This window comes from Marmota monax, unplaced genomic scaffold (genome assembly GCF_021218885.2).
Source record: "Marmota monax isolate L192 unplaced genomic scaffold, Marmota_monax_Labrador192_F-V1.1 WCK01_AAM20220418_F8-fsc00023, whole genome shotgun sequence".
Lineage (NCBI taxonomy): Eukaryota > Metazoa > Chordata > Mammalia > Rodentia > Sciuridae > Marmota > Marmota monax.
In genome coordinates this window covers 12,902,262-12,918,303 of record NW_026692907.1, presented here as the reverse complement: position 1 = coordinate 12,918,303, position 16,042 = coordinate 12,902,262, and the positions used below count along the sequence as shown (strand labels likewise).

General features: G+C 36.8%; 1 protein-coding gene across 1 annotated transcript in view; it reads right to left on the bottom strand.

Annotated features, from left to right (window-relative positions):
- Positions 1-16,042, bottom strand: part of Cachd1 (cache domain containing 1) — a 205,336-nt gene that overhangs the window by 124,673 nt on the left and 64,621 nt on the right. The window contains exon 2 of the mRNA XM_046451058.2: positions 1,522-1,584. Coding sequence (XP_046307014.1) covers positions 1,522-1,584 — 63 coding nt within the window. The remainder of the gene's footprint in view (positions 1-1,521; positions 1,585-16,042) is intronic.

Genomic DNA, 16,042 nt, shown 5'->3' with positions numbered 1-16,042 from the left:
TGTTCATAGCTAGACAAGTAAAGCAATGGCATCAGTCTGAGAAAACAAAGCAGCGTTCACAACTAAAAACAGCCAAAGTACAAACTTGTATCTGTTACTTTGAGGAAAGAGGCAAAACTGATATCCCTGGATCAGTTTCTTTAAAAGGTTATCAAATGGACTTTGGTCTACAGAAAACTTTCCTCCTGCTTTTTATAGCAATCTTCTCCTCTAAAACCCTCCTAGATTTAATGATCCTAAAATACTTTTTAGCTTGTTGAAATAAAAATAAGAGAGGAATTATGAAAATAAGATTTGGTGCAGCCAACCACATCATATTCATTACAATCTCAAGACATTAGTATTTAAAAATATCTAAAGCTAAGAAAAAGTTATATGCATGGTTACTTTAAATTTAACCTGCAGAAACCAATAAAAATGCCAGTGTCTATGAACAGGAAATGCTGAACTTCAAGATGAAACCACAGTAATTTATTATAAATAAATAACTGTCCTATAAATAACCTCACTCTAATGACACTTGCAAAGCTTGTTCTTCTTGTATAGCACTGAAGTTCAGATCAAGTCAGGCTTTTCTCCATGACTATAATAAGGACAGAAACTTAAAAAGTTAACATTATTTGGCATTTTACCATGGTTATCTTTTTATCCTGTGGAAGCACTTTACCACTGTCTGGTTTTTAGCTTGGTTCTGTCTTTTACTTAAGTTTCAAACCTAGCTTCAAATGACCAGTTGACAGTCACATACTGTAATGAAGTTGGTAGATGAGCTGAAATTAAAACCAACTCCTTTTTCCCACTCTTCATTTCTAGCACAGATCAATTATTTATGACCATGTTCACCAACACTGTTTTAATTTAGGAGGCAGTCCATTTGAAGCCAGCTATAAATAAAGTAAATAGAATCTGGCCTCAAAGCTTCATGACTCCACAGAGCAATGAAAGAAGATGGGAGAAAAGAAGCAAAGAGAAAATACTAGAAAAGAAGAAAGAACAAAAGAAGCCAACATCTAATGAGCTGCCTCTATGCCAGTACCTTCCACACAGATGATTCCATTTCATTCTCAGTTAATTTGACATCATTTAATTCTCCAACCTCATAAAGTTAGATTTTATGATCCCCTTATTTAAGATTGGGAAACTATGATTCAAAAAAGAAAATTTGTTTACCAGGGCCACAGAGTAAATAGGAAGAGCAGAATTTCATGTGGGGTTTGTCTGATTCCAAAGCATGGCACTTATTTTCTACAGTAGATGAAATATTTTTTTAATAGTTTAGAGATGTTAAAGACAAAAGAGATTAAATATTTCCAAGATATAACACGAACAGAAGAAAACCTTCCACATAATCATTGCGCTGAAATTCAAGTAGGAGGTGTTCATCCTTATGCATGAAATGTCCACAAAAGCATATAATGAGAGTGACAGGGAACCTCTGGTGGATATTGTGAGGAAAGAGTAACAAAGCACGGCTAAAAGTCAGGCAAAGTTGGGCAATGCCAAGTGCTCTACTGCTCTTACCTGCTGTACTTCGCTTTCTCCATTTGAGATCTTCTCAGTGTAAACAAAGGAGTTGAATATCCGCTGCAACAAAAAGAGGAAAAAAACAAACCAACATTAGATTTTCTAAATAAGACATCATTTTCTGTGTGTGAGTAATTTATTACATACAAGATAAACAGAATCAAGTAGAAAAAAAACTTAATTAAAATACAGTAATTTTACAGAGAAGAACCCAAATACCAGCCAAAGTCAATCACGCTTACATAAGCATTACCCAGGCACTTCTGTAGTGAAATAAACCAGATGTTACACTATATTTTTTCATTTTCAAAAAATACATTTAATTATAGATTTCCGGAGCCCATGCCATTTTATCCGACTGGTATAATCTGACAAAGTTGTGTTTCTCATTTAAATCCTGCACTCCCTGAATGCTGTAATTGTTTACAGACACTAAAATCTAATGCAATAAAGTTCTTTAAAAAGGATTCTTTCCACATTCTCTCATGGCCCCATCCAGCCAATACCTACCCAATATTACCTACCTATCACCTTCGTTACTCAAGCACCCCCTTGGGAGAGTAACATAATGGGGCTTGCCAACTATGTGTGGCCTTAAGAGAAGATCCAGTTCTCACATGCCAGGAAACACGACAGCCTTGCCAAGATGTTAGGCCGAGCCACGGCACACAACACACACATTCTTCCAGCAGCCCCTGCCTACCTCACACCTACCTACTCCTCCGCACACTGCCTGCAGCTAACATGTCTTCACAGACTTAGGACCTGACCAATCCGTAGCTTTAACCGGGCAATCCCAAGAGATGAAAGTACAACCAACTGAAAAAGGAGAATCCAAGTAATAGGCCTCTATGGGAGGCACAAAAAGAGATCAGCAACCTCATCCTCTATCTTAAAGCTTTAAAGATACCACTGAACTCTCCAGATGAGTAAGGAGTCAGATCTGAAGTTGTCAGCCAAAATATCCTTTTTCCTTTCTATCCTGTTGCCAAGAGTTTGTCAGCATCTGGGATGGCTTCCCAGGCAGCCTTACACACCTGCATGGCTGTGGTGAGGAAGATAAGTGCCAAGTTCATCAAGCTCTGTACAATCTAAACAGAATGCAAATGAAGAAAGATCAAGCTGCCGGGGCTGGGAGGGGGAGGGGGAATACAAGGTGGAGAGAAGCAAATAAACTTAGGAAAGACAGGAATGGAATCACAGCTTGGAAAACTATAATTGAGAATCGTCATGGTGCCACCCATCATTTTCTAGTGGGCCACTCATTCATTCAACAGATTGTACATTTCTTTTCTGAAAATGACTCTGTTGATAGGATTTTATTATAGATTTCTTGAAATATTCATAATAAGAATGCTGGCTAATACTTATTGAATGCATATCTGGAATGGACATCTAGGCACATTACACATCTACTTACTTATTTCAGTCTTCAAAACACATCTGTGATAGGTGCTATTGTCTCCATTATAGAGATGAGGAAAGAAGTGTATTTATTAGAAGCCTAGTGCAATGCACATAGTCTGCCTTGTGTGCATATTTTACTTAATCTTCATTTAAAAAGTGCTGTGTTTCTAAAGATGAAAAAGTAAGACCCTGGGAATTTAAAGAAGTTGCTCAAAATCACTTGGCAAAGCTGAAATATGAAGCCAGGAAGTATGGTTCCAGATCTGGGTTCTCTGTCTTAGAATTTCCTAGCTTGTTGCTTTATACAGATAAAAATTAGTCCTATTGGGAGCTAACATTATTTATGGTAGATCAACAATCCCTATGTGTATTCCAAAATTCCAAATGCTCTGAAAAATCAAGTTTTATGTAATATATTTGTTAGCAAAATATGGCATATCCTGGACTTACCTGATAATAAAAGCTAATGAGAACTGATGTGTATTTATAGCCCAACAAAACCACAAAGTCATTCATTTTGATGCACACACCCGCTAATGCACTTAATTATATGGTTCTACTCCAGATCTCAATGGGTATCAGGATTCGGAATCATAAAACATATCTCATTTTGAAAAAGGAATTATGAACCTATACGCCTGCACTCCCAATTTTCTGGAGGCTGGTCTTATGTCATTACCACTCAGACTCCCAGAAAATATTCAATATTTTTATAAAATTTGATTTTCAAAATTGTTTGGCACCAAGAGTAACATAGTTCATGTAGTGATTGGTGAAGTAGTGATTAATGATTACATTCATCTTGATAAATATAATCAATTTCTTTTTTTATTTTTTTTATGGCAGTGACATCCCAATGAACACAGTACCTGTCCTAACTTGGAAGGTGGTCCTCCTGGAAGTTACTAGTAAGTGAGGCCTGGATTGCTTCCAGGAAGCAAACCAGATCCACTGCTCAAGCCAATACCCACAAGGGCCAAATCAGATACTTCATCTCCTTTTGTTAAAAGAAAGATAAACTACTCAGTAGTACTAAAGAATACACGCTGGGAATGGGTCCATGAGGTTGTTCCAAATCCTATTTTACTTATTATCTTAACAGTAATGATGACTAATATTTTTATGTAGATCCTTTCATGGCTTGTAAACATTTTTATATTCTCTACACCTAATAAATGTGGTTGAGTAAATGAAAAATTTAAAAGCAATTAAGAAGTCCAAGATGAGAGCACCACCCTATAATCACCCAGCAATGAAAAATAACATGTTAGGATCATAGTTTGGTGCTATCACCAAAGCAAATAAATTCTGTCCCTTCTCCTTCCCCATGCTTCAGTGTTGGAGTTTAGTTTAAGTTTCAGAAGTTTAGGGAGAAGCCAGGACAACTAGACATGTTCCAACCAGCCATAGTGGGTACAAGGTTAAAAGGTCAGCCTTATGGATGTGCACAAGATCTCAGGGTACAGAGTGAATTTCCACTGTGCTCTAGGTCAAGGGACAGTAATCGTCTTTCTTAAAACACGCTTACTAAGCTCAGCTCTCAAAAACTTAGCACTTTTATAGTTCACACTTTCACATGAATTATTGCATTTGCTCCTCACAACTGTATGTGGTAGGCAGGGCAGGGATCAGAAACCAAACTTCACAGGTTCAAAGAGCTACAGCTCAAAGGTTAGAAAATATATCCCAGGTTAAAAAAAAATTGAAGTGCTGAGTTCTGAACCAAGGTCTTCGGTTAAAAATGGGCAATGCTTTTAGCTGAACTATTAAAATTTTTACTTATAATACCTTTTTGTTCAGTATACTCTAGGAATCTTAATGCCTGTATGTAGAACAGAAAATGAAGATTTGATTTCCTTATACCTATTTTATTTTAAGCAAGGTATAATGTCAAGAAGCAATTAAAAAGTCCCAGACAAAGGTTTTAGTTTTTTATTCTTTTTATTGCTATGTGAATTATAGACGAAACAGAATGTGAATGGGGTTTTGTAGTGTGGTAGGGGTGATGTGAAATCCAGGAATTCAAAATTATATAACCTAGCCTACATTTTGGTGATCTTGAGGCTATTATAGACCTGGTTGTTAGAGGACTAAAAAATGAAAATGGAAAGGAAGAGTTTTCCTAAAACATGAAAATGATGAGTAATCCCAACAGGTCAGATTCTTCAGTTCTCTCTGATGATTTACTCCCATTAATGGGGGTCAGGGAAGGGGCGGCAGGTAGGTATTCTGCACTCTATTCCAAGATGTTACTTTCCCTATTCAAACTTCCTGAAGAACCAAAAAGAATCCAGAAACTTGAGCTCTTAATTTGCACAGAACCCGTGGGGAATCAAAACTGTCCTTGGTTTACAAATCCCTAGAAGTAAAGCCAAAGATTCTGCCCACCACTGCCCATTCATTGCTCCTGTTTTAAACAGTTCTCAAATAGTAAAAGTAAAAATGGTTTATTGTATGGTAAAAATATCACTAAAATAGATGTGTAGTTTTAAAGAGGAAATCTTTCTAATAATGAATGAATTTCTAATAATAAATCCTCATTACTGTTTCCATAATTAAAAGAAAACAATAAATGTCTTATTCTTATGTTCATGAGAACTGAATATTCTGATCTGAAGACAAAACTGACCTTTCTCTCATTAATGCAAACACTTTGGAAAACTGGAAGTATCTTCTAAAGTTAATTAAATGCACATATTCTGACCCAGCAATTCCCAACCTTGGTAAATATCCAGCAGAATGTGGTCATATATTCATCAAAGTACAAAAATGTTCATAGCAGCACTATTCATAACAGCTCCAACCTAGGAAATACCCAAGTCCTATTAGCAACAGGAAAACAAATTGTGATCTATTCAATACACTCACATAATAGGATATTCAGCAATGAGGATGAACAATTGCCACATTCATCAACATGATGAATCTCACAAAATAGTATCGAGTGAAAGAAACCAGACAGTAGAATACATAGTGTATAATTCCACTTATGTCAAATTCAAAACCAAAAAAGCTAATTTATCCTCTTGGAAATCTGGATAGGGATTACTCTTTGTGGAGAATGAATAGAACAGCACATGAAGGGGCTTTTGGAACACTGAAATGATCCAATGCTCCATCTGGGTACTGACTCCTGGACTGTGTGAGAATTTATTTAGCTGTACACTTAACTTTGCACACATTTTATAATTACACTAGACTTCAACAAATGTACTTTTAACATACACGCTAGGCAGTCTAAAACATACTCTACTCAAATACTATCATATATTTTTAAAACTGAATTTTAAAAAAGAAAAAAAATTTTAAAAAACCAAAAACTATTAACTGGCTATTATTAAGTACTCAAAGAAAAACGTAAACTGTCTCCCTAATCCCAATGGAACTGAGGCTGTACTGACTGAAGAGTCACCTGGCAATTTAGAGGTAAGGTCTCTTGAGCCTTCCCTGAGGCTACACATTAATTGCTCCATCAATCTTTAAGTATGTAACATTACTTATTCCATCCAACAGTACTGAATAAACCTGACTTTCAGCGAGAAAAAAAAAGGTATTCTTACATGCGTTTTATCCAACCTGAATGTTCTAAAGGTATATAACACAATTTAATCAAGATTACCCTTGGTACTTTCTATTCATTTCTTAAGCTCTGCCTCCACCCCTTCCCAAAAGATGATGGTCAACTCAAATGAAGTAAAAAAATTAAAGAGAAAAATAGTAACGAATGTATATAGTTCCTCTTACTTTTACTTTAAGGAGGGGTCAGGGAGACAAACATTCTGTCCTGTGGGTGGAGTGGGAACTGTAGCCTGCTTCCCTCCACCTCCTGAAGGCTGTCCCTTGCCCTTCCCCATCCTCATTGCCCACTCTGCTGATACACCCTCCCATCCACCATCTCTTCCCCTCCCAAATCTATTTAATTGAGCCTGCCTAACAGATGGCAAGAGAATCTCACTTTGCTGGAACAGGAACAATTACATGAGTGTTTAATAAGACGATCAGTCCAGACAGTCAGTCCCACCTCCACTCCACTAATAGCTCTGCCAAATTTTAACTAGATATTTAAATGAATGCTAGAGCAAAATACCGTAGCGAGGAAATAAATACCTCGAAAAGCTAACGACATTCTGTTGATCTCCCTCCCTGATCCTCACTAAGAAAATGTGGTCTGAGTTTTTATTCCAAAGTGTATTCTCTTGCTGTTTATGGGTCTCTGTGGCCAGCCCATATGGCTGGCAGTTCACTAATAGCTTCATTCTGCTCTGGATTAGTTCCTATGATTCTAGGCATTGTGGCCAAAGGGGAGAAAAATAGAGGTCACCATTGTTATCTCAAGAAGTTGGCCAGCGCTAACCACTAAAAGAGAAAGACTGTCATTTAAACAAACTCAAAAAAAAAAAAAAAAAAATCACTGGAAACAGAATTAAAAGGAACTTAATTGAAGTGTTTCAAGAAAGAAAACATGCATAGCTTTATTTTCCTCTATATGTACCCCATGAATAGTCTTTTACCAGGTTTTAAAGCACCACCCCCTGCCTAGATTAGACACTGTCTGATTTTTACCAGACTATTTAACCTCACATAATTACACATATGGAAGGCCCAGAAGAAATGACGTTCTCCGAGGAAGCGAATCACTGTGCATTCTGAGGTCACAAATCTGTTCCTATAAATCTTGGTCATTTTTTAAATCTCTGAACTTGTTAATTCTGGATACAGGTGGTTCAAGATAACAGTTTGGTAAGAGTATTGGAAAGGTTACCACTAAAAAGAAAAAACTGAAAGTAACCAAAATATCCAACAACAGGGAATTGATTATTTTTCAGCCAATCAAAAGCATATTTTGTAGCTATTAAATGCATGTCTTTAATAATTTTTGTTCTTGTTTATATTTTTAAATCAGTATTTAAATGTCCTAATTATATGTTTGTGTCCATGTGCTACACATAATAATGTTATGTATATGACAAGGGGCAGGAATGTATTCAGGTGCTTTACAACACACTTTCACAATATTTACAACATTCAAAACATTCACAGCAATCCTTCATAGTAGTAACCAAGTCCTCAGAACTAAGGTTCTGAGTGTTTAACTTGTCCAAAGTTGACCATTAGTAAGTATGTGGCCAGGTCTGGATGCAAAGGCAGCTTTAATCTAACATTTATGTACAGTCCTCCATGCAAAGATCATTCTAATAGAGAAAAACTTATGGAAACTAGGGACATTGGCCAAAATAGTAGTAATAGGGCTTGCCTGTGCATGGAGACTCTAAACTCTTATTTTCTTTCCTTCTTCCCCCATCTCAAAACTGAACACATACTTCCCTTATAACAGATAGACCATTTTTCAAAGATCTATCAAATTCAGAACATGGCCTACATTCTGAGATATAAGTAGATTTTAGAAAGAAGCCTTTGCACTGGATCACCACCGCAAGAACTTGTGGAGGAGAAAGTAAATGCAGGTGCTTATATTTGATCCTCACCATAAAAATTAGATCTTGAATGTCACAGCGCCAGGAAAGAAAGAGGGCTATTCCAATTTTGTAATGAAGGAAAATGCTTAGTTACTGAAAACCATGGCAGAGGAAGAGGCCTACACTGGGAGTTTAAAACAAAACTAATCAGTGACAACAATGGATGACCTTGTACAAATCAACTGTATTCCAGGTACACACGTCCCAGCTCCCACAGACTTCCTTATTTTGTTTTAAGGTTGCTATAAATAATGCCCATAGCTAATACTTACATAGATCTTACATCTGACAGACGGTAGGTTTTATGTATATATATGAACTCATCCATTTCATAAATGTAAAGATGAATTTATACAGTGTTTTCAAAATATCACACATGTATCACATACACCTTTATTATAGTTATTATTTTATCATATTTAACCTTGAAGAATAGTCTCTTAGGCTGGGGTGTAGCTCAGTGGTAGAGTTCACCTAGCATGTATGAGGTACTCAGTTCGATTCTCAGCACCACATATTAATTAAAGGTTCATTGACAACTAAAAATAATTTTTAAAAAATAAGCTCTTTAATGACAGTCATTCTTTGATAGTTGCAGATATGAGGAAACCAAAAATACCTGCATAGATATTTACCAACTTAAGTCCCACATCTCAGTTGGAGATGGTGGTGATGGTAATTTCTCCTTTCCATAAACTTCTGTAGCAAAGACTACCTATGCCACAATTAAACATATTCACTATAGAAAATTTAAATATACATGAAGGAGAAAAAACCTGATGCCTGACTGCTCAGGAAAAAAAAATAATATTGTTTATTTTTACTTTATTTCCTTCAAGTGTTTTGGATTTCTAGGTTCTAGCCTTATAAGTTTTTTGAAAACTGGTCCATACCATGATTCTTTAATGCTCTGTATTGCACATAGTAAGTATGAAAAGCATGTGTGTACCCATTAATCTACACATTAAATCACACGGATCATTGTTATATTTTGGTTGGTTATTCAACCAGCTAGCAAAAAGGGAAAAGTACATGTGATGAACATCATTATCCAAAGTACATGTATGAAGACTCAAATTGGATGTCAACATACTTTATATACAAACAGAGATATGAAAAATTGTGGTATATATGTGTAATAAGAATTTTAATGAAAAAAAAAACAAAAAACAATGTACATGTTTAAAGACATGAATTGGCATGAACATACTTTATATACAAAGATATGAAAATTTGTGCTCTATATATGTAATAAGAATTGTAATGCATTCTGCTGTCGTGTATTTAAAAAAATGAAATCAATAAAAAAAGAAAGAAAAAAACAAGATAAAAAAATCTATTAACTCTCTTTGTATTATCAAAGTCCTTTCCCCAATTTCTTCCTTCCCAGTCCCTTTAGGCTCTAACACATATACACGCGCGTGCACACACACACACACACACACAGCCACTTGGATACTTGAAATTATGAATTCCTTAGTCTGATGGCCTTTAACACCCTTCAAACCAACATGAGCTCTGAATAGTAAGAAAGCATGTGGCAGAGTCACAAGTTGGTGATAAGTGTCACCTTTACAAAGGGCTGCCTGTTTTGGGCCACTGTATCCCTCAAAAGAAAAAGAAACAGCCTGCACTCTGATTTAGCAGGGAAAATCTAAGGCAATCATCTCAGCAAACAAAGTTTCTAGTCTTGATCATTTGATTTCCTGTTGGAGCATTCAAAAGCTGGAGAGGGGGTAAAAAGCAGGAGAGGGGGTAGGCAAACATGAACACAGAGAACAAAGGCAAGCAAAACAAGCCAGAAATACTTCCTCAAATGCAAATGCAATAAAGCTTCTGAAGGGTTACTGGGGTTTTTGTTGTTGTTGTTGTTGTTATTGTTGTTTTGGTTTTCAAAAGGAGAAAGAGGGGGGGAAAGGCAAGTAAATCAGTTCCACATGTTAGAAAGATTCAGCTGAGCCAATGTAACTTGACTATAAGCAACATTCATGACAATGCACACGGCAACCTCTCAGAAATGGAAAGTCAAGTTGCCCAAATGCTTTGCAGATGGTGCCAAATTTCCACTCCCCTACTTTTACTCTCCTGAATTCAAATTCCTTCCCTTACACCTCCAGATCTCCATTGAGACAAATTTTGACTCACCTTGAAAGAAAAAAAAAATTTTAAGGAGGTATTTAATGCTTGCACATTTATTTTCTGGGGGTAGTACTTATTCGTACTAGCCTTCAATATTCAGTTTTCTGTGTATGTAAAAACCCACCCAAATGCACAGGTCCCTGGGAATCTATTCATTAAGGACAAAGGGAATGGAAACACTGAACTATTTTACCTTCCAGACTTAAACAGCTGATGTTTAATTAATATCTGAGTCAATCAAGTCCTTTCTGAAGGAATTGGAAGCCATGTAAAATATGGTCCCATGCCCTTAAGGAGTTTATACTCTCATTGGGAGAAGACATTAATGAAGAAACTGAAGAAGAATTAACAGTGAACAATGTAATACAGACTCTGGCATGAACTCCGTTGTTTGGCATAGACCCAGGTTGCTGTCAGAGTTCAGCAGAGGGGGAAATTCCAAAGAAATGGGACATGAGCTTGACTTTGAAGTAGGATTTAAATAGGAAAAGAGTGAAAGAACATTTGAAGAACATTTTGAAGAATTCACTGAGGGCCTAGCACATAGTATGCATCCATAAAGAAATATTTATGAAGTCCCTACTTTGGCCAAGTACTATTCTAGACCCGAGGCAGACAAGAGTGAGCCTAACAGACAAAAACTACTCTCTGTATGGACTCTACATTCTAGACCCTTTGGCCTCAAAAGAACTTTAGAAAGGGCTCACTAAGCATTGGCCCGAGTATTTCAAGAACATTGTTTCCTGCCTGGAAAAGTTCACTTTCTAGACAGGATCTCAAGCCAGTACTTATGATGTAAGTCACATGTGGTAACAGAAAGTCAAGTATCCTAAGGGGATATTTTGGAAAGGAACCTGAACTAAATGGAGTAATATGGATGGGGATGGGTGGTGGAGGGTTTCAAGCCAGGAAGAAGAGTTGGATTTTATGCAGATAGGTAGGCACTTAGTCATATATATATATATATATATATATATATTTTTTTTGTAAATGAATATACATTTGCTAAGAAATGAAGAGACGTTCAAAGGGTCTTAACTGGAGAGTCATGGGACTGGGGATGTGGCTCAAGTGGTAGTGCGTTCGCCTGGCATGCATGGGGCCCGGGTTCGATCCTCAGCACCACATACAAACAAAGATGTTGTGTCTGCCAAATGCTAAAAAATAAATATTATAATTAACTGGAGAGTCATATGATGAGATAGGTACTTTAAGAATGTTTACATTCCATATGCTCAGAGCCATAGACCCACTTTCCTAAGCCCTCTCCTAAAGAAAAAAAAATTTTAGTCCATTTAGAAAATCAGGGGTTAGATCCCAAGTGTGTAGGACAATTCTAAGAACCAAATGAATGGATCATCTGCTAGTGTGAGTGAGAAGGACCTCGAATTGGAGTTTCCCACATGTCTTATCTCCCTTGTAAGAATACAACATCCTTTTAGGGACTGTTTTATTCAATTTTGCAATCCTTGTAGTGCTTGCATGGGGTGGGCTTGTGGAATCAGAATGAGAAATACTTGGGAATTCATAACCCACTTGAATCTAATGTATGAAATATGATATGTCAAGAGCTTTGTAATGTTTTGAACAACCAATAAAAAATTTAAAAAAAATAAATAAAAGATTAAAAAAACAATTTTAAAATAAGTTAATGAAAAACAACTGTTGAAATTTACAATGAAATTGCAGTTGCACTTCAAAATATGCTACTGTTAGGCAGTTTGGGATGTTTTTCAAATGAATTGTTTATTTATACTGTTTTTATAAGTATGATTCTGGTATATTCTTTTATTTAAATAATGTCAAATTAAAGCTGGGTACAAACTAGTTCTATGGCCTGGGGAAGTCACTTAACCTTCCTAAGCAGTTTCTTTCACTCATAAGATGGAAAACTGAGTTAGATTCTATAAAATACTGTGAGCCTAAAATTTCTACCCTACAATTGTGCAAGAATTTTACTGAAATGCCATTTCTCAGGCTTTTGGAAATCTACTAATGCTAAAAACTTTCTGTCATATGGATATTTGGAGAAACTTTTATTTTCTGATGAAATCTACATTAAATTGTTACATAATTATAGATGTATCTCTGAAATTTGCTGCACAGAGAGTGGCCAAGAATTGATAGGATACATTTTTTAAGATGAAAATTTAAATAGATTCATTCTTAAAAATAATGAGTTTAATTGTGGAAATTTAGGACATGAATCAAAGCAGTTACCCTTTATGGAATAAATGTGATGCTAGTATGATTACATAAAAAATGTCTCCTAAGTCCTCCTGACTGCATCATTTCAAGCTCTCACAGGCAGGGTGCCTGTCACCCATATTGAATACCATGGTAACAGACCTTGCCTGTGAAGCCTCCAGTACAACATGCCATGATTCTCAACAATAATTATTAACTAACATCTTGGTTGAATGATGGCTGTCTGGGTTCAGAATTGCAATATTTGCATGAAAAAAATTTTTTTTTGGTAGACGTTTTCTTCAGGTTTTTAGGGCTTAAAAAGGGTGGTGGGGGGGAGGTAGAAAGGACTTAAAAACAACAAATTCCTCTTTTGCTACTTCCCAGTAATTTTGGCCTTGAAAAGGTTAGACTTGTATTGAATTTCTTAATTTGTAAAGTGGAGGTGATAGTAATAGCAACCTGTGAGGGATTTTGTGAAGTTCAATAAATACGCAGCACTTTATTTCTTAAATATCTTCAGAGATCAAGAAACTGTCACTTTAAAAAAATCCTTCAAAAAGAAGGAACTCTTTCAAATCAGCATTTCTGAAGCCTTCCAAGGTGACCAGACCTTTACCAAAACTAGTTTCAGTAAATGACTTTGACTCTGAAGATCCATTTGTGACATTTGCAGCTCCCCCTGACTTTATATGTTTGGTTCCTAGTCTGAACAAACTAGCTTCTCTAAGTTTCTTTAGAAAATCACATGCAAATATAGGGTCCTTGAGAAAGGGACTTATCCCTTGATTACTGATAGTAGCTAGGAGGAAAACCTATCTGAGAAAACTTCAGTTTACTTCAGCCCAAGGCTTTGGAAGCATATGCCAAAGAGCCCAGGAAAATTAGCTGAAGTTGGGAAATATGTTGCAGAAGTGCTGGTCCCTCCCAATCTAGCATTGCTCAACAAATAACTCCTTTGTTCAGAGTTGAACCAGTATCTGGAGAAGGGAAATGAGTAGTCTAAAAATCCAACTAGTACATATTAAGGTGATATGAGAGAGGGGAAAGTGCATTGATCAGCTACACTTCAAATAGCATCCACGGCTAGTCTTCCCAGACCTACCCAACAGAGTCAAAATTTAAACCCCCTTTGGTACTGTCACTGGATATTTATTTTCATGTTTTAGTGTAAATATTTACTTATAAGCATTAGTAGCCACCCTCACAAAGGGCAAAAACAATTCTTTGCTCATTTGGAGAGGCAACCTAATATGGGAACTATCACTGGGTTTTGGAACCATCGGATTTCAGCTATCTATGAGTCAGAACAAATTATTTAAGCCTTCTGAGCCAATTTCCTCATGGAAATTTAAGCAACGTGCCTCCAGGACCACAGAGGCAGAACAGGATAATTGCTACCTACTAGATTTGCAACTAGAATTAATGGGGCAATCAGCTAGAATAGTTAAGCACCCTCAGTATTAAAACTGTTGTCATTTTCTCTGAATATCCAATATCTAGAATACTCACCAACACAAATCTAATACATATTTAATGAATAAATAAAAGATTTGGTATTACTTAAAGACACTTGGCAAAAGAGGAAATCAAACCCTCATGAAGGTATATGAGAGGTCACCATCCAGAGACAGGACCAAATACATACATCTCCCAGTTTTTAGTTTCCCACTATTAATTTTAATTTTTATTTTTTGCCATGCAAATGTCTCATGTCATTTTTAAAATCTGACTTCACTACACACCAAATTTAAAACTAAACCATATTTATTTACACCACAATGCCAGTTGGAACAGGAAAGAAAAATACATTATCTAAAACTACTGAACAAAACCAGAATATCAAATTATTCTCCCCAGCAAATAAATATTTAATTTGGTTTGGTTCTGAGAAAGGAGCATGGTATGGAGGCATGAGCATGGGTCTGGAAACAGGAAGTTGCTCTGGCTCCCAGCTCCACGCAGACTGTGGGTTTGGAGGCTTGTTGCTTAGACGCCTAGAGCTTCCAAACTTCTGTCTGTAAAAATGGGCATAATAATATCTACCTTTGAGGGACGGACCACTACTACTGGAACAGCTTTTCATTTTGGAATGATAAAATATTCTAAAATTAGATCATGGTAATCAGTGCACAAATCTAAAAATGTACTAAAAACCATTGAACTGTACACTCTTAATGGTGATTGCATCTCAACAATATGTACTTTATAATCACAACTGTGAGGACTTGGTTACTACCTGAAGAATATGATAAGGAGCACAGAGTAGGCACTCAGTACCAGTTATATAAATTGGTCTCTGGTCCTCTGGTAAGATAATGAGCATGATGGTGATGCTGGCAATGATAGCAACATACCTGCATTTAGTAACATTCTAGCAGCTTTAAAAACTAGAAGTGGGCTGAACCACTCTCAGCCTCTGAAAATTCAGTTACAGTGAACACACAAGGATGAATCCTGGCTATCCAAGTTTTTAGAGTATTTCACATGTATGGCCACCACTGCCCAGAGTCTGCAAGGTCTCTTTTGGGGGTCTCTTAGGAACTCAAGCTTGTATTCAAATAACTATCATATATGTACAGAATTCACCACATTCATGCCCTGCCTCTCCCTCCAAAAGATGCCATTTAACTTGTAAAGGATCCTCTGACTGCTATCTACTACCACTGTTGCTGCTACTACTTCTACTATTACTTTATTCCTCTAGATCCTCATTACAACCTTTCAAGGTATGAACCATAAGCCCCATGTTATACATGGACAATCAGAGCTATCAAATAGCAGGGCTAAGATGTGAACTCTTAAGAGTAGATTGACTCTTAAGGCCAAGGCTCTTGTCAGTTCCAGTCCCCAAACTCCAAGGTGACTTCTCAACAAATTCAGACTAAAAGTTGAAGTTCTCTCCCTGGTTCTCAAGCTCCACCATTGTGAAGCAGGACGTTTGAGCTTCTCCCAGCCCTCTCTCCTGGTTCAATCCGTCCCAGACACAATCTGCCTCCCGGTTGCTACTATACCTGCCCAGTACTCTCCAGTTGCAGGTCCCAGTACTCCCTATTCCTCTTTCTGTAACATCTCCTTTAGGTGGGCTTGCTCCCAGCCTACCACCAGGACTCTGCTCATTTCATTCAAAATAGCAACTCCAGTAGTTCCTGGCATATCTGCCACGCCCTCTCTGTTGTCAGTCTCACCATAGTGATATATATACCCTATGAGCATAAAGGCTTTGTTTTGTTCTCATAGTGTCTCTAGCACCTGGAACCAGCAAGTGGTAGGCACTCAACTCAGAGGGACAAAGTTATACAGTCACC